At 38.4% G+C, this 26,146-nt stretch overlaps 1 protein-coding gene across 1 annotated transcript in view; it reads right to left on the reverse strand.

The window, feature by feature from the left end:
• Positions 1-23,719, reverse strand: part of fhip1b (FHF complex subunit HOOK interacting protein 1B) — a 43,940-nt gene extending 20,221 nt beyond the window's left edge. Inside the window, exons 1-7 of the mRNA XM_041806650.1 lie at positions 23,464-23,719; positions 14,806-15,204; positions 12,721-12,951; positions 4,968-5,213; positions 4,415-4,582; positions 2,363-2,442; positions 1,029-1,198 (exon numbers count right to left, since the gene is read on the reverse strand). Coding sequence (XP_041662584.1) covers positions 1,029-1,198; positions 2,363-2,442; positions 4,415-4,582; positions 4,968-5,213; positions 12,721-12,951; positions 14,806-15,204; positions 23,464-23,592 — 1,423 coding nt within the window. The 5' untranslated portion in view covers positions 23,593-23,719. The remainder of the gene's footprint in view (positions 1-1,028; positions 1,199-2,362; positions 2,443-4,414; positions 4,583-4,967; positions 5,214-12,720; positions 12,952-14,805; positions 15,205-23,463) is intronic.
• Between the last annotated feature and the right edge of the window lie 2,427 nt (positions 23,720-26,146).

Raw genomic sequence — 26,146 nt, forward strand, 5'->3', positions numbered from 1 at the left:
GATAGAAGTTTGGTTTTACAAGGCAAAAATGTCGCTAAGGCCTGAGATACAGAAAATTTGTCAGAGGTGGGGGAAGGGCTGGACTCAATGAGAGTCTGTGCAGCTGCGCACAATGGTTAAATTCTTCATCTTCAACAAAAGAATCAATATTAAATTAGACAACAAATACTTCTCCTTCAGTCTGAAAAATCATGCAGTCTTTATTAGACTCTTTTTGGGCAGCATGTGTGCAGAGTTGAGGTGATGAAGTTGCACTGCTGCTGCTTTGCCGTGCGTCATTTTACGATGTTCCTCCCTGCTATAAAGAGAGTTCAATGTACCATATCCTAATCATTTATTGCAGAGTATTACGACCTTTCTTTGCTATAATTATAGAAAGATCATGATAAATGAGGGAAAATTTGTATTTTAAACACCTAAGAGAGTAAAAATTAAAAAGCAATATATTTTCTAAAAATTTTCTATATTTTTCCTTAAATGTCTCGTGGGCCAGATGACACCTGCTGGTGGGCCGGAAGTGGCCCGCGGGCCGCTATTTGGGGATCGCTGCACTAGGGGATAGTATTTTCAAAACACTATGTTAATAAGATCTGGCAGTTTTTTCTTTATTGAATACCATATGCTTAAAAGGATGTAATGGTTGAAAAAAATGTGTATAAAAGCACAAAAATACCAGCATCAGGAAAGAAGAAAAGAAATATGGTGATTTTTTTTCCAACCTAAATTAGCAGCTATTGGAGGAAAAAAAAACAGAAGTAGATGATCAGAATTGAGACGAAGGATAAAAAGAGAGTGCTAGTAGTTAAAATTGGACATGGAGAAAAATCAAGATATGGCCAAATATTAGAGTCCTAGTTCTTCTGTTTTTGTTGCTTTGGTAATTTAAAAAAATATAAAATAATAAAAATTAAAAAAAATTTAAAATCTTTTTTATCATGACGATCTTAATACTAATAATAATTAATACCAATAAGAGGGGGAGACTGTATAAACTATGAGTTTCCCACAGGTGTCTGATTGTTGCTCACCTTTGCCCCAGAACGGATTATCCTCATCCCGCTCAGCAGAGGGCGGCGTGCTGAACCGGCAGCACTCTGGGATCAGAGACAGAAACTTATCTGCTGATTTTCCGTAGATGTCCGTGTCCCTGATAGCTCGACGCTGACTCAGCATTACATGGGTGCAGGGCAGTAGATACCTGGGAAAGAGAAAAAAAGGGACACTTACTGTCTAATCTTGATGTACAGTTTGGTTTCAGCATATTACAACTTTACCCCCCGATACAGTATTTCAGTGGAACTCTAAATACATCACCTACCTAGGACTAAGTATCCCTAGTAAAGTTCAAGATACATTCTCTCTTAACTACACAGCAATGCTAAAAAAACAACAAAAGAGGAGTGTAAAAGATGGGTTAATTTACCTCTGTCATTAATTTGACAAATTAATTGTATAAAAATGAATATTTTGCCAAAATTCTTGTACCTATTTCAGATGCTTCCAACCCCAGTCCTGAAACTATTTTTAAACAACTAAACTCCTGTTTAATACAATTTATTTGGCAGAATAAACCAGCCAGGATAAAGTTAGCTGTCCTACAAAACCCCTACAAAAAGGTGGTCTGAAATTCCTTAATTTTGAATACTTCTACTGGGCAACACAAGCCAAGGCCATTTGGATGTGGCAGGCAGAGCTAGCCCAACCACCCATTTGGAAACAAATAGAACAGTACTATTTACAAGAACTGAGATTGGAATCTGTACCATATCTTAGCTCAATGTAAATCCTTCTAACCACAACCACAAACCCAACTAAAAACCATACTCATAAGATCTGGCAGCAGATAAAGAAAAAAACAGGATGTGTTTTATCAATATAGAATAGATCTCCCTTTCACCTGTACCCAGCCCTGCCTGAAGTTCTCAGGGACAACATTACTAAACTATGGTATGCAAGAGGTATTAAAACCTTTGGTAATTTGTTCAAGGATGGAGTATTTATGACATTTGAAGAGTTATCCTCCTACTGTGGGCTTCCTTGCATTCACTTCTTTAAATACCTTCAGGTTAGGCACTTTATTATGGCTGAACAAAACAACTACATACAATTTCTAGACACACTACCCCACCAACCAAATAAGGATTTAGGTGGCTGTGGAAACTCAAGCAAAATCTGCACCAAGCTTTACTGCACCAAACTGGACCACTTAGTAGAAACTGAGTGTTCATACGTACTATAAGTGTAGTTTTTGTGACTCATGGATTAGCCTTCAGAATAGCTGTGTATAGGGACTACTAGGTATGATTTGCATATTAAAGAGTCTAACAACACTGCAGAGACAAGCTGAGATGTGCAGACATACCTGAGAATGAGCTGCAGCATGATGTCTTCACAGTTCAGGGAGAGAAGCGTCCTGAAGAGGCTTAGTGATACCATACAGAGCTGCAACACACACAAAAAGGAACTAAAAACAAGGAATAAAAAGGGACTTATCCAAAGAAATAGCTAATGCTAATGCTAGCAGACACAGCAGCACAGTGGTGGCTTAGCAAAAGCGTGCTGAAAGGAATAATAAAGTAAGGGTTGAACCATACAGATATTTCAGGGCCAATATTGATACAGGTTATCAGTAGTGCATGTGACCGATGAACAATATTTGAAGAGATATGGATTTGTTCTGACAAACAAAATGAACTTAATGAGGCAAGGAAATAAAACTGCATGATAAAAAAAGGAAAATAAACTATTTAGCACTAGCTCTGTATGAGAAACAGCTAGGAATGGAGACTGTTAGTTTTCATTGATATTGATACCATTATTAACACTCCTTATCAACCTGAGCCCTTATTGATACCACTACACTTGTATAGTTTGGTGGAAAGACAAAATGATTACAAACATTTACAACAGGAATGGTCTATGCTGAATAGTGCTTAGGTTAAAAAACTTATGATTCAGCCTTACATCTATTTTATAGTCCTCAACACATTCCTCATATTCACAACTGTATTTAGTGCATTTCTTGTCAAGAAACAGAATTTTCCTTTTTTGATGTGGCATTTGAACACTATGAAATATAGGATATAGTTGTCTAATTAACTGAGGTTACCTGAACACATCTTTCAGCTCGTCAAGTTCGCTAATTAATTTCAATTCGGCTGATTTCACCATGGATTTCTACGCCGGATTAATATTTTTACTTAACAAGACTTTCTACAAAGTTCGGGAGAACTTTTCAGCATTTATTTTAGCAGATGAAGAAAACTGTCCTGGAGCAGCTGAAGCCAGTATTATGAGCGTATGTTACTCCCAGCGTGAATATTTGTAGGCGGAAATTTTTTTTCCTTAAGTGGCTGTTGACCACATTTTGGTTTAATTTAATGCATAATGCTGATGTGTTTTCAGCTAATGTTCCCCTTGCTAGAATTGATGCATGTTTTACACCAGTAATATCATAAAATGACGTTACGTCAAAGAAGCTATGAGACTGTACAGTAGTATAAATAAGACAAAACCTTTTTGATTTGAAAAATACATAAACGTGTATTTAAGGTTCTGGGTTTCGATCCCCATCCCTGGAACCAGCACAGAGCAGGTAGCAGCAGGAACCAGGACGTCATGTCAGTGCTGCCATTGATTAGCTGGTAGTTGTGGGACATTTGACCAGTCGGATTGTGGTGTGAGCAGGACATTAAGTGAGACTGTAGAGAGTGAAAGCAAAGCTAGGTGGAAGACACCTTGCAGTGGAGCCAAAGCAGCACACCTTTGAATTAAATGACTTTGGCCAATTGTAAAATAAAATGCTGATACAGATAATTGGCTAAATGCCAAATATCAGCATCAATAATCTGCCAGACTGATAACCAGCCCACTCCTACAATAAAGCATGTGATTAATAGTGATTTAAAAAATTAATGCACTAATTATGGCCCTCAGCTAAATGCAATTAAAGCATTAATACTGACAGATCAAAAAATAGGTTTTAGAAGTCTGATATACTTTGGATGCTATGGTAAATCTTTTTCCCAGGCTTTTCAATTTAAGATAAACAACTCAACAGTTTATTTTATATATGTAGGAATAGATGTAGGAATAGGGTTTTGGGGGTTCTGTTGTATTCAAATGTGAGAGATAGCTAAAATACACTTTCTTTTAAAAAGTCTATAAAATACACCTGATTGAAATCTAAGAATATGTCAAATATTACACTGTGGGTTATTTTACAACTTACAAACACCACCAGACACACCAGCCCATAGATGCAGAGCTGCTGACATTTACTTTGCGTGTTTGTTCTAATAAAACAAATACATGCAATCAGTTCTTGCTCTTCGCCCACGCACCACCTACACAACTGAGTTTATATAAGGCCTTGAAGCCCTGATCAAGTAAACACAGAAATAGATTTTTATACCCTTGAGTTGCTGCTGATGCGAGTGAGCAGTGTGTCCAGGATGGTATCGTTGTCGTGGCGATGCAGCAGGATGAAGCGCAGGAAGGTTTTGAGGAGGGAAGTGTCTGACACGCTGCGCAGGAAGAGGTCCAGATAGGCCGTGCTGGCAATCATCTCGTCTACAGAGGACTACAGACACAAACAAAAAGAAATACAGTATGTACTAGGAAACAATAGAAGGCAGGGAGACAGCTGTCCTGTGAGTAATATCTATGATAAGAACAGGCAACAAGACAATTTCTACAAAAACTGTGAGGCAATTTTTGTGATTTCACCCACACATTGACTCATCTTTGAAAGAAGCAAAGTTCAACGAAAAAAACACTCCACTCAATGTTTTAAGTCTCCTGCTTATTCACAATAACACACAATAAAAAGGTGTTCAAGTAGCTCTAGATGGGTCAATTTCTAGTGAATGCATAATTTGTGGTCTGCCTGATCTTTTTTCTAACAGGCAAGTTTACCGAAATCACAAGAACTAAAAAATCTGACCCATTTTTATACATGCATTCACCTTGTGCAGTGCAGGGCCCATGACCGGAACAAGGAAGCCGTTGTGGAGGTAGTCCAGGAGCTGCGAGCGAACCAGGGGATGAGCGACTTGCACCACAGCGTTGCAGAACTCAAGAGAGTTCATGAACAGCACAAGTGATGACACACCCATCCAGTCTTCTCGCCGCAAGGCATGCCAATCATCCCCCCGAACTTCAATCTTCCTTGGAAGGGAGGAGTAGAGAGCGCTGAGGCCCGTCGCCAGCACCTGAGAAGGAGAGAGAGGTTTCAGGTAAGAAGGCTGAGCTGAGGATCAAACAGTGACTGACATGCTAGAGAACTCAGCTGTGATATAAGGTTTGATTGTTAAAGTTTGGAAGTTTCATAAATAAGTAACTGATTTCTCTTATTATAAGAAAAACATAGATTGCATTTAACAGGGACATAATCGTGATGAAATCATCCTTTGGATTCTGAAGCATTAAAGCTAAACCAGGATAGTTGCCATACTGGAAATGCTATCTCAACCAAACCTTCCACTGATATAGAAAACCAAAAAGAAGTAGTAAAGCCTTAAGCTTCCTGGAGTTCAGCTACAATAGAGTTCAACAGCACTGCTCTGGAAATTAAGTTCCCATTAATTTTTCTCCATTGCTGATTAGATTTTTAACCATACTGCCAGGAATATTCACATTAGTCTTACCACGGGCTACCTGAGTGTGAAAGAATGGTTTATTTACAATCTCAGGCAAAATACTCCAGTAACCACAATCCTAGAGGGTCACAGGGATGTCACTAAATGTTTCCGATAATCATTAAAATGTCTGCTGTGCTCACAAAGGCTGACTGTAAACTGTGTATGATGGCAATCATGCTGTTGTTGTACGAAGCAATAAATACACAAACTATGATAAATATTACATCATCATTTAAAATGTAAGCACTACAATAAAGATATGCATAGAAAAAGGTACATATATGGATTGTAAGCTTAAAAAAGGATCCTTAAGAAATTAAAATAGATGGCAATGGATTGTAAGATACACAGTTCATTCGCCCCATAAAGAAATATGTACACAGTTTAACAAATGTGCCCTTTTCTCCATTTTCAAATGTTGTTTTTGCATTGAATGAAATATTTCATAGTCACAAGTATTTAGGTATTTGGACAGCTTGGTCAATGCATTCAGTTCTATGCGTCTGTGTCAGTAAACTTAACCACAGCCCTAGTCATGCAAATTTATGCATAACAGTACAGCTCTACTGAATGTGCTCGAACCATGCATGTAGCATACTTCCTTTTGGAAGTGAGCAGCCTTTTTGATGAAAAGTGACCTCTGTAAGGAGTATCTACTACACAGTAAACCAACATTTCTTATTCATGGATAAATTTTACATATTGAGGGAGAAAGGATGTTTAAAAGCGCCACTGCCTTCAGGCCTTGCACTGCTTCACGCTCCCACAAGAGTCTGTGTGAATCTCACATCCACTTGCAATGTAGAACCAGTAAAGTGTTGTCACTTTTTGTAAAGACTACGTCTGGGCTTTTTTGCCCTTATTTAGATACCGCTGAGAGACAGGAAACATGGGGAGAGAGAGAGTGGGGTGGTATAGGTGGTGGGGCTTGTACCAAACAGCACCGAGATCGGGAATCTATCCCAAGACCAGTGACTATGGCCTCTGACTATGGGTGCCTGCTCTACCAGCTGAGCTAAACCAGTGCCAATGTTGATACTTGTAAAGCAGCTTTCCTCCCTCAATGTGTGAAATCCATCAATAACATGACAACACTAATGTGAAAAGAGAAAAAAAAACATAACTGTGTACTTTTTTTTAATTAAAAAGACTACTTAGTGCAAAAAAGGGAGTGAAGATAGGGGATGGGCGTAGCTGAGCAGTCCTTTACTGCATGTCTTTGGCACATGAATTGGGGCTGTACTGTAACTCTTAGTGTAATCCAAACAGACAATTAATCAGGCTATGAACATGTCTATTTCTGCTGTATACAGGCACTTTAATACAGATGTTAAAATAGCTTTTTTGGCTTTTGCAGCCTGCTTCAAGTGGACACTTGAATGACTGTAGTTCATATACTTCCATATTGGCTTCTTTTTTCAATGCCTGAGACTGCTGTTAGACCAAAACTGAAAGAAAACCTTCTATGCTTACAGACTAATATAATAAAAATGTATCGCCATTTAAAAGCAAAATATTGGGTCTTTGAGAGTTTATCTGACCTAGACAGTAACATCATATTGTCAAGTTGGGCCTTAGACAGTTCAACTATAGAAAGGCTCTAAAAAACTCAAATGTTCATAACATATAAGGCCAAGGACACCCTGCCACTTAATATTCTGATAACAATAGCTGATGATTATGAAACTATATTTTACTGAGAATATGTGCTGTAGAAGCCTGGAGTTATTACCCTGAATACACAAATTTTAACTCCTTGTTCATTAAATTTTCTCATGCACTGAAAAATTCAGGATGGCAGGACAAGGCAGTACTTTAATCCAAAAATCTAATTCTCCTTCTATACATCCATGAATGTCAAACAGAGCTGGTAATAATTTGCAAGAACACATGGGGAGTAGAAAAAAGCGAGTCTCAGACAGAGAAGAGCATTTGGTCCTTGATACCACCTCCGCTGGTCCTTCTCGCTTGTAAGTAGGTCAGACTGAAGCTGCTGGAAGGAGGAAGAGCAGAAAATAGCTGAGCCGGCTTTTTAACACCGGAGTAAAGCAGCAGTAGGGAAGATAACAGTCCGAAAGTTTTAAAGGTGAAGTGCTGCACGGTAGCTGGAAATCGTGACCAGACTAAGAACGATGGTCACACCTTCACCTCACACTGAGTCACATTTGAAATTAATATAAGAGTGAGAATATTGTAAATTAGCAGAACTGAAGTACAAAAACCAGTAAACATAGATGGCTCTTTTATAACACCCTGTGGCAACTGCAGGAAACAACAACAACAAAGGTAGAAATTGTTCATTTCCAACTAGGCATTGTGTTTTTCTGTTGCCTTTTGCATTTTCATGCCTCTACTCCAGCAATGGCTGAGGCACTATGTTTTCACGGTGTTCATCTGTCTCAGTCTGATTCTTGTGAACATAATATCTTAAGAACCCTGTGAAGGATTTTTTTTCAAACTTTGCTGAAAAGTGCCCTGTGACTCAAGATGCTTGGATTAGATTCTGGAGGTTAAAGGTCAGGGCAATTAGGCATCATGTTTCTGGTGAACTTGATATCTCAAGGAAACTTTGAGAGATTTTCTTCACTGTTTCTCAAGGAAGAACCATTTAGATTCTGGAGTAAATTTGATGTCATTGGCCCGATGTTTATCCCTTACTTGTGGACGTGATGTTTCAAGAAAACCTGAGGGATTTTCTTCATTCTTTGCAGAAATTTCTCCCATGTCTCTGGGATAAACCAGTTAGATTTTAGGGTTAATTTTAACATCATTGGCCATATGTTCATTCCTTACTGGTGAAAGTGATATCTCAAGAAAACCTTGAGGGATTTCCTTTATTATTTTCACAAATTTCTACTATGACTCAAAGATGTAATGTTTACATTTTAGAGGTCATAATTAAAGGTACATGGACCTCATAGTCATTACTTCTTTGTGGAAAAACAATATTTTTAAGAATGCTTTCTGATTGTGGAGGTCATAGGTAGAAAGTCGAGGTAATTTGGTCTCATGTTCATCCCTTGCTTGTCAAAGCAATATCTCATGAATGCTTTGGATTTTTTTTAAAGATTTATTTTCTGGGTGTTTTGCATTTACTGTCAAGACAGGACAGTGGATAGAGTTGGAAAGGGGGATGAGAGACTGGGGAATTACATAAAGTGAAAGAGCCACCTGAAGGACTTGAACCCAGGCCGCCCATGTACATGGGGCATGACCAAACCACTAGGCCATCAGATTTTTTTTTTTTTAAGTTTTGCATAAATGTCCATTCTGACTCAAAGATGAACTAATTACTGATCATTTAGCCTAATATTCATCCCCTACTTCAAAGATTTCTATGAATCATACTACCAAAGAAACCAACCCAGCTCCAACCTAGTACTGTACTTTGACTCTCCACTTCATGAAGGCACATAAGGACTAAGTGGCAGCTCTAGTTTAGTACTTCCCAGAGTAGGTCAGGACCTGAAGAGATGCAAAACACTGAGGGAGGAGGTCTAGAGATGCTCTTCAATAATCATAGCAAAACCAGCAAAAGAATTTTAAATGGTACATTACTTTATCAAACATGTTTCTAAATCAGTTGTGTTCTTTTGTATTGTTCTAATGCCAGTGTTTGAAAGGCCTAGTGAGTGTTTTCAGCTGTATGCAACATTAAAAGCATGAAGTTGGGATAGTAGGGGTCCCCTGTCTCTTAAGGCTGCATTTTTTAGATTGTAGCAATAGTTCTTTACCATGATATTTGTGTCAAAATACCAATTCAACACATTTTTTAAAACAGACACGTTACTCTCAACACATCGTGCAAAAAATTGCAAAAAAATCCCACTTTCCTTGTTTTTGTATCAGCTTCTCTTCATCAAAAAATGGCAGTTTCACAAAAATGATCATTTCCTTCAACAGTTCACATCGAGTTTGCGATGAGACTCAAAATCAACATCTAATCATATAATAATAGTCTGGTTTTAAAAGAAATGAAAAAACACAACATGTGGAACTTAAAAAAAAAACACATATCAAATCACAATTGCAATGTTTGGAGGATAAAATTGCAATTAGATTACTTTCTTTACTATGGATACCTACATGATCAAAGCATTTCCAAAATTTGTTGAGGTTTTTATGACAATAAAGGCTTTCCATTTCATTACTTCACATTAGTTTTACTCTACAAAATAATTTTCAACATTTATTTAACAAATTATAAATAAATAACATGATCAATTCTTAACATAAAGTCGAGCTGGTTCCACTTCTAATGAAAAATGTTAAATACTGAGTGTTCTGGTCCGTTATGTGAGAAAATTTCAGTTAAATTTGTTGATTAGTCATCCTGGTTGTTTTTGACATTCAGGGGGTTTTGGGTAATCTAAAAAGATATCTACAGGAAGCCCTCTGAGTTCAGAGAGAGCTGATCGATGTAGATAAGGCTAAATGATTTGTCAGAGTGCACAGTCATGTCCTTCCACTTCCTTTATCACACACCATCACTGATGCATCAGAATGAGACCGCACTCACGGACATCAGTGAAAATTCTGAAAGATGTTTCTCAAGGCTGCATGGGTTGTGCAACAGCATCATGGTCTCCTTTTTCATAATGTCTCTTATATTTTTGTGTTTTTAAATGTGAGTTTTGTGCAGTATAGGTAATGTGCAATACACTTTAAGCATTCACAGGTAAGTGTTTCTCTGTCTACATGTGGATTGTTGTTTGTTTCCACTGTTTCTATTTACTGGTTCTACTACAGAGGTATCAAATGGTGTGCATCACACGAGTCCAAGACAAATTTCCCCAAGGAGACAATAATAATGTGACAATAATTGTATCGTATTCTGTCGTATCCTGTCTAAAACTATACCATAAACAGCTATATTTTCTTAAAGCAGCATTGTAAGAGAGTCAAAATCCCTCATTTTCAACAATCCTCAAGTGTCAAATAAAGAATCAGTTTTTTTAAACAATGCTAATGGATTTGATCACTTTGGCTAAATTAGTTAGTAGAAATAAGCAGCAACCCTCTACCTTTACAAGCCCTACAAGGGCCGACTGCCGAGAAGCATCCTCACAGCATGACGCTTCCACCACTGTGCTTCAGTGTGGATAGTGTGTTTGTGGTGATGATATGCAGTGTTTGGTGTCCACCAAACATAGCGTCTTATCTGATGGCCAAAAAACACCATTTTTGTCTCACCAGACCAATAACTTTCTTTCACTTGACCATAGTTTCCCTCATACCTTTTGGCAAACTCTAGTCAAGACTGAATCAAAGTTTTCTTAAACAGTGGCTTTGTCTTTGCCACTTTCCCATAAAGCTTTGATTGGTTAAGAACCCTGGCAAGAGCTGTTGAATGCAGAGTCTCTCCCATCTCAGCTGCTGAAGCTTGTAACTCCTTCAGAGTAGTCATAGGTGTCTTGGTGGCCTCTCTCACTAGTCTCCTTCTTGCATGGTCTGTCAGTTTGTGAGGATGGCCTGATCTAGGCAGATTTACACATGTGCCACATTCCTTCCATTTCTTGATCATGGATTTAACTGAACTCTGGGGGATGTTTTTTTTTGAAATTTTTTGTATCAATCCCCTCACTTATACTTTTCAGTCACCTGAAATGTTCTTTTGTCTTCATGGTGTAATGGTAGCCAGGAATACTGATTAACCAGTGGCTGGACCTTCCAAATACAGTTGTCTTTATACTTCAATCTTGTGAGGCCCATTGACTGCACTCAAGCGATCCTCATGTTCTCAATTGTGAGACTACTAGCACCGATTGTCTGAACCTCTGTTGAATTAGGTCAGCCACTCTAAAGGGGTTGAATATTAATGCAGCTACTTACTTTACATTACATATTTTTATTTAATTTATATTACATTGTAGAAATCCATTTTCACTTTGACATTAAAGAGGTTTTCTAAAAAGCCAAATTATATCGAACATGATTGATTCATAAAATTAATAAAAGGGTAAACAAAAGGATGCATACTTTTTATAGGCACTGTACTAGAGTTTCGTCAGTTAAGCCAGAAGTGAAAAGAAATTATAATATCACTTCTCTTCTTTGTCCTACAAATAACTGAATAAACTGTTGACGTACAAGCTCCACCTCACTGGCTTTTTGCACCATTTTAAATAGAGCCTGATTTTATCATGGCATGTTAAACTTTCAACATGCCAAGTGAGTATTAATCCGTTTCAACCCAAGAGAAATATGCAGACAAGCATACACACTAAAAAACAATAAAGTAAAATATGTGCTGGTTTAAAAAAATAAAACCTCCACAACAAAAGTGGAGGCGCATTTCTTTCACAGTATCCTCACAAATAAAATAATAAGCCTGATGGAAATAATTAGGATTCTTCAGCAGCTTATGTAAGCACTTAAATGTAATGAAATCAATTTCCAGTGCTGTATAATCAGCTTAGAGCATGTTAGCTTTGGATTCACAAGAATCTAAATCGGCTAACTTAGCAAGAAGAGTCAGAAGTGTTGCTTAGGGTTAAGTCTGCAAGTCTGAAATACCCACAGTTTGGTGCATAAAATGGAGGATTTCAATGTTTACCAGCCACTTACACACAGGTTTTAAATCTTTTAAATGAGTGATTCTCAACTGGTGGGTCAGGACCAAAAATGGGTCTGGAAGCTGTTTTCAGTGGGTTATGAATGTACGTCTTGCAAAAAAATGTGCTTTTGTTGTATGATATGTTTAAAACCCTCTGAGGTCCAAACTGTACTATTTTTAATGAAATAAACTGGATTTATTGAAAAATATCAGAAATTCGGATCATTTTCTCTCACAAGGAGGTGGTGGTGGGTCCTGAGGCTAGACCAGTTGAGAGCCACTGCTGTAAATCAATGACAGATTCAACCCATTATCAAATAGAAGTGTCAGCATTAAGCTATAACAGTCAAAATTATCAAAATCTGTTCCCCCCAGAAACCTTAAAACATAAAAAGTAAACAAAAACAGATGTCCAAATCAAAAAAACACATCCTGCCTTGATAAAATCTTAAACATAACACTTGACATAGAGAAACTTGACATAGCCTAACAAAATAAAGAGCCATGAGCATCATCTCTCACCGGGCAGAAGTAGGAGTTCTCTGAGATGTAACGGGCCACGGCCTCGTTGCTGGCCGAGGTGGCCATGACGAGCAGCAGCGCATCTCGGGCCTGCTGTCCGATGGCCCCGTCTCGGTGGATGAATGGCACAAGGAGGGAAAAGATAAGCAGGTTGGTGGAGCCCTGCTGAGCTGGAGCCACCCTGAACAACATTTCTAGAACCACAGGCTGCCTGGCCATGGACACACAGACCTAACAAGAAATAGAAGAAGCACAGTGGAGTCGTTAGGGTTAGGGTTTCTTTTGTAGAGTAAAATAAAACCTAATTACCAAAGAATTGCTACAGTATAATAAGGAATTACTTGATAATTAAATACTTCCTTAATGTTACCATATCTCTAAATTTTGACTTTGTAAAATGCGAACTTATTACAAGTTAATTACCACCTCTTTCTGTAGCACCAGTGTATTCTTGAGAAATGACTAGCTAATAAATTTCTTCTCCTTATTGCTTAACAGAACATTCTTCTCCACTCTTTTGTTGATACTGGGAATATGGCCAAAAACGCCTAGCACTGATATTTCGGGCGAAATGTGTAATTTTACATCATACTTTTTAGACTCACGACCACCACCCTAATGAAAGTCACCCTCTGTGTACATGTATGAGTGCACGAGTCAGGAAGATTTCAGGGGGCAGTCTTAAATTTTCTCAGAATTTTCTAGAATGCATGTCTGAAAAAGGGCCATTATTGTGTTGTAGTAAAAAGTGATACTAAGTGAACTGCTGGCACTTACAGCTGTAAAAAGCCCTTTTATCATTAATGCATGAGGTGTAATACCATTTGTACTCTTTGTGAACACTTGTAAACTCTTAAGTGGGGCAATATACAAGTTGTCTTGTTAGGTGTTTATGACTAAAAGCTGAAAAACAAAGGAAAAACATTTAGTAGTCATTTTGGGAACAAGTTAGAGATAAAAGCAGGATGCATGGTAAAATATGATGCTTTCTTTTTCATTTAGAGAAGCCATATTGTTAGTAAGACACATATGACTGTGCAGCATATCGTGTCTGAAGCTGAAGTCTATCAAGGCCTGTTTGTATAAGATTGGGAGATAAAAATGTATGAATCTGACAGTTCGCCTCCTCCTGATCTAGTGGCTGTTTTTAAACATGCAAAACAACAATGACAGTCATCCTCAAAGTGGCAGAAATTTTATATTATCTTCCCCAAATGGCATGAAAAAAGTAAAAGACTTGTTTAACACTTCAGTGCAACAGGTTTTTAGTGCAGAGTTCTGACAAAGTTCAAAGTCAGTCTTTGATGTTATCCAGATGTGCCTTTTCTTCACCTTTAACCTTGACTCACACTGTGACTAAATTAGCAAAGTAACCTTCCTTCAGTGTAGACCAAGCAGCAACCTCTGGACCTCAAACATGAAGCCAATGTGGAAGTGTAAGTAATTGCAATACCGTGAGTGTCCACTTGAGGCTGGCTGCAGGAACACAGAAGTCCCGTACACAACACGTAAAAAAAACTTTTTTTTTTTTACACTAGAAATAAACTTGTTTACAGCCTGGTTCAAAAAATCCAAACGTGTCTCATTAGCTAATTTCTTCATGTCCTTTCATTGCACAGAGGGTGAATGTTTTTTTGTACCGCAGTCGTTTCGATTATATTGAGGAAAAACCTCACTGCACACCTATTGGCAGGTCTCATTTGATTGACAGATAGCTTTACAGGCAGAAGCTGCCTTTCTGTCCATCAGAATGCTAGCTAGCTAGCTGAATGGAAGTCGGGCTACAGATTGGCTTCAAAAGCAGTTTGAGTCCGCCTATTGTAAGCAGACGGCAGACATCACATAGGCTTTGTCCAATTCTTTTTACAGCCTATGGTGTAAATGTGCCGCAAAAGTGTTCCAATGTTCTCTATCAATGCTGCTCTAATCATAGGATACCACAGTCAACATGCTCCGTTCATTTCTCAAGCCTTGTTTTTAGCTTTATGTTATAATTGGCAAATTTTGCTCTAAGACAAAGAAACAAAATATCCTGCAGATTGTAGGTAACTCTATGATATAAAAGACATAGATATGTAAAAGTACCTGATTGAGCAGAAGCACCAGACTGTTCTCCAGGCCTGAAGGACAACCAAGCTCTGGATCAGCACAAACTCCCAGCAGCCTCAGCAGTGGATGGAGAACAGCTGTGTGCTGCAGTAAAGGCTGCTGGGACTGGCCGATGAGCATCTCAAACAGCTTTAGCAGCTCCCCCTGGCTGTCCGGATCCAGACCGCGGCGGAGATGCCACTGAACCAGGCACTCCAGGATGTTCTCAGTGACTACCAGCTCCAGGATGGGGCCCATTGGTGGCACGCTGCCTTCAGAGCTTTCAGCGGGACGCTCCTCTGCTAGGAGACACAACATCTGGTCGGTGTGATTCCTCACTGCCGTCAGGTCATCGCTGGAAGACGAAGGCTCGTTGTGCTCCAAAACCCAAGAAACCTGAAAAAAGTTTCACAGGTTTCAGTATTCATCCAATGTCTGGATCAAAGGACTATTTAATTTATGAATGAAATCACTCAAAGATTTAGTTCATTACATTTCTATGGCTTTTTTAAGGCACTAAGACACTTAATAGTAAGAAAAGTGCAGGCGTAAATATTGAAATAAATTATGGCTGACTTCCATTTAGCTGCTTCAGTTCTTTGGTTAATTGGCACAGTGCATCTTAAATCACTCTGTATTTGCTAATTATTGATATATATTCAAAACCAGACATTTGTATTAAATTGTTCACACACTCAGTATGAGATTGTCTGTAAATCTTGTAAATAATCCCTTGCGGTTTTCAAATTCTGCTTAGTTACTCCCCTAAATGCAAAGGTGAGCATTAAGAGAAACAGATGTGACAGTGATTCAACACTAGAGCCGTGGGAAATGACATAAAATGATGATGATTATGGTAAATATGTCAAAATTACACTTAGCTGGTCACTTACTGTAAACTTAGAATAGTTTTTCATAGAGTGAGTAAAAAAAGGGAGTAAGAAAACTGTGTAATAGTAGAGTAAAAATAACCAGACTGACTGGCATGGATAAAGGTTTCACAACACTTAAAGAGCGGTCTACCAGTCAGCATGACTTCAGCAGTGATGATCTGCAAATTTGTGAGCAGCTCATGCTGATAAGAGATGTGGCTCTTGCAGTGTGATAAAAAAGTTTGTGTTGTAGCTCAGAGACCAAAGAAAATATAGTTTACTCCTGGGAGTATGTGTCGGTTGCTAAACAGCCAGATGTAGCACCAACAGACACTTGTCAGCTTAAGTCTTTTTCTTTGTTCATCCTTAAACTTTAAAGTGTGTTGTAACAAATGATGTTCTGAATTTAATTTATATATGGATATGTACTCAGTATCTGCTAAAATGAATTCGTAAATATTGGCATAAGCGATAGTAGCAAAAAACAAAAAAGCGTTTCGCACACTGCAGGGCTCCAACAATGTAGTTATTTATTGCACCAAAGTAGTGACGTTTCGAGCAGAACTGCTCTTCTTCAGAGCTAACTGAGTTTAAGATTTCTGTTGTCTAGCAAGACAGTCGGTCTCTGACAACAGCGTCTATTGTATCATAATACAAGAGGATCCAGCTGCAGACCTCTGCAACAGGGCGGGCTCCACCATGGGGTGGGAAGTGACTTACATTACCCAAGCCAGAACTAGAAAGACATGTTTTCCACTCGCTGTCAGAGGTTAAGGTAAGTTGCTAACTCACAACAGCAGAATTCTATGAATAAAAATTGAAAATTTACCAAGAAGAATCAATTTAATGTTAACACACCAAAAACTACTGAAAACCCAAAGAGGGTTAGGGTTAGGCACCCAAACCCCAAAGGTTAGGGTTAGGATAAGGGGAGGGTGATTTAATTAAAAATAACACACCACAAACGGAGGAAGCTTCTTCAAAAGCCCAGCTTCACTTTTTAAAAACAGTGCTTTTCCTTGTCGTTGTACATTTCTATGACGCCCTGAGATGCACTGCTAGCATGCAGCCCTCAACATAAGCACGTAGGCCCCGATGCAAATGGGTTATAGGGAGGTCCCAGACCCCAGACTAAGAACCAGGGTTGTGGATGCATGTTTTGAAATAAAGTCTGAGGGATAGTTAAGTGTATTGGGTGACATTTTGTCTTAAAATCAATTAGTTTACCCTCAAGTCCAAGTATCCACCTTACTCCTAGCCTGATAAACATGTGACTTCCGATGCCCTTGTATTGTAACAAGATGCCATTCCTAGATTATCTGAGCGATTCAGATTTATTTATACATCCTTGAGTCAAATCCCTCACAGCAAGGGAAAATCATGAGTTAAATGACCTTTGACTTCCAAATATAATCAATTCATCCTTGAGTCAGAGGATATACAGTTGCTAGAAAAAGTATGTGAACCCTTTGAGATTTCTTGGATTTCTGCATAAATTGGTCATCAAATGTGCTCCGATCTTCATCTAATTCACAACAATAGACAACCACAGTCTGCTTAAACTTGCACTGCACAAAAAATGATATGTTTTCATTGAACAAACCATGTAAACATTCAGAGCGCAGGGTGGAAAAAGTATGTGAACCCCTAAGCTAATAACTGGTTGACCCTCCTTTGGCAGCAATAACCTCAACCAAACGTGTCCTGTAGTTGCAGATCAGACCTGCACAACGGTCAGGAGGAATTTTGGACCATTCCTCTTTTTAAAACTGTTTCAGTTCAGCAATATTCTTGGGATGTCTGGTGTGCATCGCTCTCTTGAGGTCATGCCACAGCATCTCAATCGAGTTGAGGTCAGGACTCTGACTGGGCCACTCCAGAAGATGTATTTTCTTCTGTTGAAGCCATTCTGTTGTTGATTAACTTCTCTGCTTTGGGTCGTTGTCCTGTTGCATCATCCATCCTCTGTTGAGCTTCAGTTGGTTGACAGATGGTCTTAAGTTTTCCTGTAAAATGTCTCGATAAAATTGGGAATTCATTTTTCCATCAATGACAGCAATCCTTCCAGGCCCTGAGGCAGCAAAGCAGCCCCAAACCATGATGGCCCCTCCACCATATTTCACAGTTGGGATGAGGTTTTGATGTTGGTGTGCTGTGCCTTTTTTCTCCACAAATAGCATTGTGTGTTCCTTCCAAACAACTCAATTTTGGTTTCATCTATGGACAGAATATTTTGCCAGTAGTGCTGTGGGACATCCAGGTGCTCTTTTGTAAACTTCAAATGTGCAGCAATGTTTTTTTTGGACAGCAGCGGCTTCCTCCGTGGTGTCCTCCCAAGAACGCCATTCTTGTTTAATGTTTTACTTATTGTAGATTTGTCAACACAAATGTTGGCATGTGCCAGAGATTTCTGTAAGTCTTTAGCTGACACTCTAGGATTCTTCTTCACCTCATTGAGCATTCTGCGCTGTGCTCTTGCAGTCATCTTTACAGGATGACCATGCCTAGGGGGAGTAGCAACAGTGCTGAATCTTCTCCATTTGTAGACAGTCTGTCTTACCATGGACACACGAACAGCAAGGCTTTTAAAGATACTTTTGTAACCCTTTCCAGCTTCATGCAAGTTAACAATTTTTGATCGTAGGTCTTCTGAGAGCTCTTTTGTGCCAGGCATGGTTCACATCGGGCAATGCTTCTTGAGAAGAGCAAACTCAAAACTGGTGTGTGTTTTTTATAGGGCAGAACAACTTTAACCAACACATCCATTCTCATCACATTGATTCGACTCCAGGTTGGCTGACTCCTGGCTCCAGTTAGCTCTTGGAGAAGTCATTAGCTTAGGGGTTCACATACTTTTTCCACCCTGCACTGTGAATGTTTACATGTTTTGTTCAATAAAAACATGAAAACATATAATTTTTTGTGCAGTACTAGTTTAAGCAGACTGTGGTTGTCTATTGTTGTGAATTAGAGGAAGATCGGAGCACATTTGGTGACCAATTCATGCAGAAATCCAAGAAATCTCAAAGGGTTCACATACTTTTTCTAGCAATTGTATATGCAAAGTTAGAAGCCAGCCTCTGTGACTGTCGAAGTATTATGTTCACTGGAGTCATTCTAATTTTTTAGATTTTGACAACTTTGATTTAATTTCTTTTATAAACTGCATTTTTTTGCCTGTGTTACATTCACAAATACATTCTATGATACACTATATTGTATGTTCTCCTGTATCTTTATGCTGTGTTTACAGCATTTGTAGACTCTTGCTAACACATACACTACCTTTTTTATGTGTTTCAAATCTGTTTCTGTTTACTTTCTGCTCATCTTTCAGTGTAAAAAACAAACAGGCCTTCATAGAAAATATCTATTCTACAAGAACACTTTCTTAACCCACACAACCTGTGAGAGAACCAGAGCAGTAAGCATCACTCCGATTCAGCAGTCAGAGTTTAGCATGGCTCTGTTACCTTTAAAACTTTCAGCTAGTGATTGGACATCAGCCAGTCACAGTGATACATTACACTGGCTGAAAACACTTATCAGTGCTGGCACAGCCAAGGGAGTGTGCGAACATTCACACTTAGTGTCAGGAGAGAGAATCATTCACTGAAGCAAAGACAGAGTTTTAAATTTATCTCACAGAACTATCACTACTCATAGGTGGTAGTGATAGTTTATTAAATATTTTTACTCCAATAATAATTAAATAAAGTCAATAATAAAGAAAAATAGCAGTTCTTCCCTCATAAATACTAGAGTTTTCTTATCTTTCTTTGGATGGTGAGGTTGAAGAAAGCAGGAATGTTCTGAAAGGTCTGGGAATTCTCATGTCTTTGCTGTTCTTTTTTCCTAAAAATAAATACGACTGAGGGCCTTTCAAACTACTAAAATATTTTGGTGGCATATCTGTGCAGGTGAAATCAAATGATGGGATGTTATTTTGCACAAGTTTTGTTAACATTTTAGTCAGGGTGACCCCAAATAGTTGAGAACTCTGCATTTCATCTAAAACACCTGCTTATGAAATACAGACCATTATATGGTGGGGTTAGATGACTATTTTAACATAATTTTATGTTTTATCCAATTAAATCGTCATGCACAGAGTCTCCTAGTATACATACAGTGCTTAACAAATTTATTACACCACCACCCGAAGTAAGGTTTACGCCACAGCTGCCCTAAATTGACAGCATTGGTAATTACCATAAATCATTTTTTGTGTTTCTGCAATGGTTAATACGTCAATATGTAGAAGCTCTTTAACCCAAATGATATTTTAAATGCTAAAATATAATTATCATTGTTATTCATGAATTTTCAAATTTACTGATTTACAAAAAACTGAAAAAATAGTAAAGCACATTATCATTTCTTGATTAAAATGTCAAATTATAGTTATTTACTTGCATTCCTGAACAGAAAAATTAGCTTTAGTGGTTGAATGTTGTGCTTGATTAATTTCTGACTTCTCAGAGAAGCCCAGTGAGCCGACTCAAATTTGGGTATAAAAAGGTGAATTCAGTTTGAAATTCCTTGTTCCTGTTCAAAATTGTAAAACGCTGAGAGCTCACTGAAAATGAAAGAGTCCGCATTGAAGCACTTCATGATGCTGGATGGTCTCTGAGACAAATAGGGAAAGACATAAAATGTTCTCACAGTGTGGTCAAGTATGCTTTGGAGTCAACTGCCAAGACTGGTACTTACAAAATGCGCCAAGGAAGAGGGAAGGAAACGAAAGTTAACTGAAGCAGATGTCAGACACCTCAAGATTTTAAGGACTTGAGACAGAAGGAAGACCACTGTTGATCTCCAGGCAGAGATGACTGCTTCTAGATCAGAGTCTGAAAAAGTCTCCAGAATGACCACAAGCAGACGACTGACGGAACAAGGCTTAAAGGGAAGAATAACTGCTAAGAAGCCATTATTGGCCTGCAAACATCCAGAAATGCCTCAGATTTGCCAGGGAGCACAAACACTGGACTGTTGATGACTGGAAGAAAGTACTCTGGATGGACGAGTCCAAGTTTGAACTCTTCGGTCAGCATCGTTGTGTTTATGTCCGCAGAAAAGCCGGAAAACATTTTGATGCCAGATGCATTGCACCCACAGTGAAACACGGTGGAGATTTCATTACGGTATGGGGTTCCATTTGTGGATACGGCGTGGGCAAATGAGTGAAAATCGACAGTATCATGAACAAGAACATCTACCACAACATCTTAGTGCATCATGGAATCCCTTCTGGACTGAATCTGATTGGTCATGGGTTCATATACCAACAAGACAATGACCCAAAGCATACTTCAAAGCTGTGCAGAGACTATTTGACCAAGAAAAAGGAATCTGGAGTACTGGAACTGATGGACTGGCCAAGTCAAAGTCCGGATTTGAATCCTATTGAACAAATTTGGGACTTAGAAGATTCAAAGATTGATGGCATAAAGGTTTCATCTAAAGCAAGTCTGTGGGAACCGCAAGAAACTATTTGGAACTCAATAACAAAAGAGACTGTGGAAAAGTACATAAAAACAATGCCAGCAAGAATGCAAGCTGTTACCAAGGCCAAAGGAGGCAATACAAAATATGAAGTTTTTTGGTTATTATGTGTGAAAAAGGACTATTTAGTTGCTTCAGTTTGTTATTTGTCAAATAAATAACAATAACATTTTTAGTATTAAACACGTTTTTGAAAGATTTCTGAAATATTTATGTTTTCTCATTTTTATGACAGGTGGTCTAATAAATTTGTTAAGCACTGTATGTCATGTTACTAGACTTTTGATTTTAAATACAATACAGAGATTGACCTAAAACACAATTTGATCCAAGTCAAGCCTTCATCAAGAAGTTCCAGATTAAAGCCTTGATGCTGAATTCAGAAGTCACAAATGTAAACAAACTAAATGGCAAAGTGAAAGCAGATTAATGTTGTTGGTGCTGTGAGATGCAACCATAAGACTAAGGAAATGTTTTGTCAAGCTGTGAGATGTATTGTTGGGGGAAGACCATGACACACTGAAAAAATAGAAACGTTGATAAGAAATGGCAGACACACTTCAGCAGCCTGGTTAGTGATAGCCATTAGCATTAGTATTAGCATCAAGCTACTGTATTGCTCATCATCACATTTGGATAGATATACAAATTCAGTATGCTATAGTGCGTACAGTACAGTACAGTACATGTGTTTTTCAAGTCTGGCGTCATTAAGCCCCACTTCTCTTCCTTCCATTGTCATCGCATTGGTCACAGTGATTGATCACACACTTCAAAGGGGATAAATTATGCAAAAATCAATTTTTCAGGTTTTCTAACAAAAATATGTGCCCATGGCCTGTCCACAATCCCCTCAAATACCAGAAAAATCCATCCTCTTCTCCCCTCTCTTTCTCCACCTTTCAGAAAATGTGTGCTGAAACAAGCCTTTCTGACATTTTCCTCTTATGACTACTGTGGGGAGTAAGCACCTTCCCCCCGGTTTGGTTGGCCCTCCCTGCTTGGAAGAAAGTTCCAGCCTCCTCTTCTGATCTTCCTATCAGATACCAGCTGAGATGCTGGATAGCTCAGTGGGTTACCCTGCTGACTTTGATCTGAAAGACTGGTGGTTCAAATCCCAGTCAGGTCCTTTACTTTGGATAAAAGTGTCTGTAACATTGTAACATCAGAAGTGCTACATCCATTTCCTGAGAGGGGCGTGGTCAGGGGGGGAGTCAGATAGCTCTTAAACATTTAGAGCTACAGACACAGAAACAGCTCTTTCTGAGAAGGGCTGAAACAGAGAGGGTTTTAGACATGCAAAAATCCTATACTAGAATGTTTTTTTCAGAAACAAACTTCACAGACATGTTTTGGAGACCTCTGAGAACAATATGAACTTGTCTTAAAAGGTAAAACATGTCCACTTTAATGTAACCTTCTCATGTCTATCAGTCAAGTCAAGGCATAAAATTATGACTGTGTGCTTGCCTGATCTGACACAGTGACCATGGCAACAGGCAGAGTAATTGTGTAGTGTAACTTTGGCATTATTTGATCGTTCATCAGCCCCATTATTACTGTGGGCAGCCCTGTCTCAATTTAAAATGTTTATTTGACATTCCCTTTAGTTTTTAGAATTAAGGGGTTCCCAATCATTTAATGAGATTCAAATCCGAATTCTCTTCATTAGTCAGCAATCAACTACAGGCATAATCTGACAAATCAGATATGATTCTGTAAACCCTGAGATGAGGACACAACTACATTTTATATTAAATATGCACATTTTTAAGGCTGAACCATCACTATGTTCTGGGCAAGGCTGAAAGTTAAAGCTGCAATTTTTCTATGATTTCAACCTGAGTTCATGGGCATAAAGAGATAATGATATCCTTTTAAATGCCCGTGCCTTTGTGTTCATATATGACTGAATTGTGACTCAGAGAGGAAGGACTGAAAAGTGGACAACTCTCCCTCAAGAGCTGTACTTCACAGTTTGAAATCCTTTGTGTTGAACCACCATTCTGTTTTGTTGTAACTTGAGTCATAATGTTGTTCTTTTGGTTACCATTTCTAACACTTACTGTACAAAGAAAATATCACCAGATACACTTCAGACTCAAGTGAAGAAATATTAATAGCTGCAGCCCTGGAACAAAGCAGCTGAGTTACACAAGTGGCAAAATATTAACACTGTATATGTACAGCTGAACACAAACTATCAGTAAGAACTTTCAAACAAATAGTACGTTTTATATCCATATTAAAAAAGAGAATAGTCATGTCTCCATCTTACCTGTCTCCAGTGGTTCTCAAACACCATGAGGCAGGTCTCGGGGTCAGCAGTGCAGGGGCTGGACGGGGCAGCGCTCCGACCGGACCGACTCCCCGGTCCCCGTGGGTTTAACCTGCTAAGCCAGCTCATACTGGACCCAGTGAGAGGCAGACAGGTGGAGAGAGCTCAAAGAAAGTTCCAATAAAATGAAGAAAGTCAGAGTATAAAAGCAAGAGAAAACAGAGAGAAACAAAGAGGAAGGAAAATGAAAAGGTGATGTGGGGAGGAGGAGGGGGAAGAAGAGGGGGTGGAAAGGGGGGAGGGATAGAGAATCCAAACAGAGAGAAGGGGGTGGGGGGGGTGGGGGGTGGGGGGGGGGTGGATTTGGCTGTTGTCAGGCTGTCACTTCCACTCAGTGTACGTCTCAGCAAAAGTTTGCTGCTGCTTCAGAATCTGAGCGACCCTGTCCTCCCTTCAAACCCTGTCATCCAGTCTGAAGCCAACACCACTCCATAGCCAGCCAGGACAGGCACTCGAGACTGTAAGCAAAGGAAAAAACAACAAAAATCAGCATGTAAGCCTGGATTTACAGTGAAGTGCCTTTTCACAACCTCCAAAATATAGCTGTGCAACTTTATTGGGGTTTTAGCATTTACAATAATCATACTGCAAAAGTCTGCATTTAGAGCTTTTGCAATAAATCATTCAATGTGAGAAGCAAATATTTTTCTTTCAGTATGTGTACATTTTACAAATGTGATAGAAGCTAGGGTATTATCTCCATGCTTTCACATTAGGGCTTGTAAAACCAAAAAATTAAACGCTGACATGATATGAGCAGAAAAAATGTATACCAGATACCAAGATAAACAGAGGCCCAGGGCACCCAATATTGTGTAAGAAAATGTTTTCAGTTAGCAAAGAATACAAGCAACCCTCTGCATGCTGTCTGCTGATTTCTTTTCTTTATCGTCTTAATATTTTTATTCTAATTATTCCTTTAAAAAGGCCCACATTTAGTTTCTGCACTACAGAGCTCACTGTCTATAAACTGCTGTTTATAGTGCTGAAAAAGGGCAGATGAAGTTTGGTTTTATTCTGTGTAAAAATATGTATTTGGAATATTATGTACATGCAATACATAATACAAAAAATATATATTTATTTTTCACTTCTGAATGTCTATATTTAAAAATTAATCTATCATTCATGGTAGAATCAACTGTTTTTCATGTTTTACATCCTTCACTACATAATAAACTGTTAGCATGACAGGTTGATTTTTGTACAGGAAATACAATAAAGAGGTATGTCTTCATTTGTATCAATAACAGTACTGACTAAAATGAGTCTGGAAATATCAGCATATCTGATATTAGCAAAAATCAAATAGCATGCATCCATAGATACTGTATAAAAATGCAGTTATAGCTTATATGCACTCTTTAATTATAATTAATTTATATAAAATACAAATAAATCAATAAAATAGCACATGCCATGTTTTCCAGAGTGTGCAGTAACATTGTTATTTAGAGATTTTTTAAAATACTTGTTCTAAAATGATGCAATTTCCCTTTTTCAATCAATAGTATCAAAAGGTACCAAAGCTTTAAAAAACTACAGCTACTTATTAAAAGACAGGGGAGTTTGGACAGAATGACTCCTTCAAAAGTGGAGGGAAAACTTTGTCTTATTTTCAAACGACTCCCTCTCACAGGTCAATCCAAACAGTAGAGGTCCAAACAGTAGAGGTGGGATTGTTAAAAAGTTTAATACCTACTCTTTGCAGGGTAACATTGGTCGGTGCCATTTAGCTCTGTGCAAAACCGACAATCTTTCTCTTCCTCTGTTGTTTATATAAATAGAAATGTTACAGAACACCCCATCGATCTTACTGCTAACATCACCAGGCTCATACAGCGTCATAATGGGGATTTCTGTTAAATACAACATGACATTTGCAAATACTTTTGCAACAATAATAGCTCCATAAGTATCAACACTGATTGGGCACAGAGTAGGAAGTCTGCAACAAACTCAACTGCAGTCCTCTGATACCATAGCTCTCAAGCAAAAAAGACAATGATGTGCTTTTATTTTGGAGAAGATGTCTCAATCTCTTAATTCCATCATATCTTTTGTTCTATCTCAAGCTCAATGTGCCCCCTTTTCATTGAAAAAAGCTGGTTATGATCGAAAATTTTAAGAAATCTGGGTTGCAATTTGTTGTTAAGGAGGTGGTGATGGGTCCTGTTGCTAGACCAGTTGATAGCCACTACTATAATACAATTCCAAGAGTGTGAAGATATTTACAACAGATATTCAATATGTGCAATTTATACAAAACAACTGATTGCTAAGGCAGTATATAACCTCCTGCAACTAACAGTAGGAAATAGGTTACCAAAAATGAGTCATGTTGGTTCTTTGTTTGCACCCTATTAAACTACAAAAATTGACAAGTGAGCTTGCCTGTGAAGTCATCTTTAAAAAGTCTCTGCTCTTTTTTTGAGAGCACAGACCTCCATCCAAGGAGGGGCTGAAGCACAAGACACTCATGTTTTGTTAAACCTATATACAATGCATAGGCTTTAATGTTTGAGAGCTGAAAACAAGAAATTACTCGATATTAGATGTCATTTTTTCATGCTGTGATAATAAAACAAGTGTCAGTATAATTTTAAGTAGTAATCTTATTCCA

Source organism: Cheilinus undulatus, linkage group 15 (assembly GCF_018320785.1).
Source record: "Cheilinus undulatus linkage group 15, ASM1832078v1, whole genome shotgun sequence".
Taxonomy (NCBI): Eukaryota; Metazoa; Chordata; class Actinopteri; order Labriformes; family Labridae; genus Cheilinus; species Cheilinus undulatus.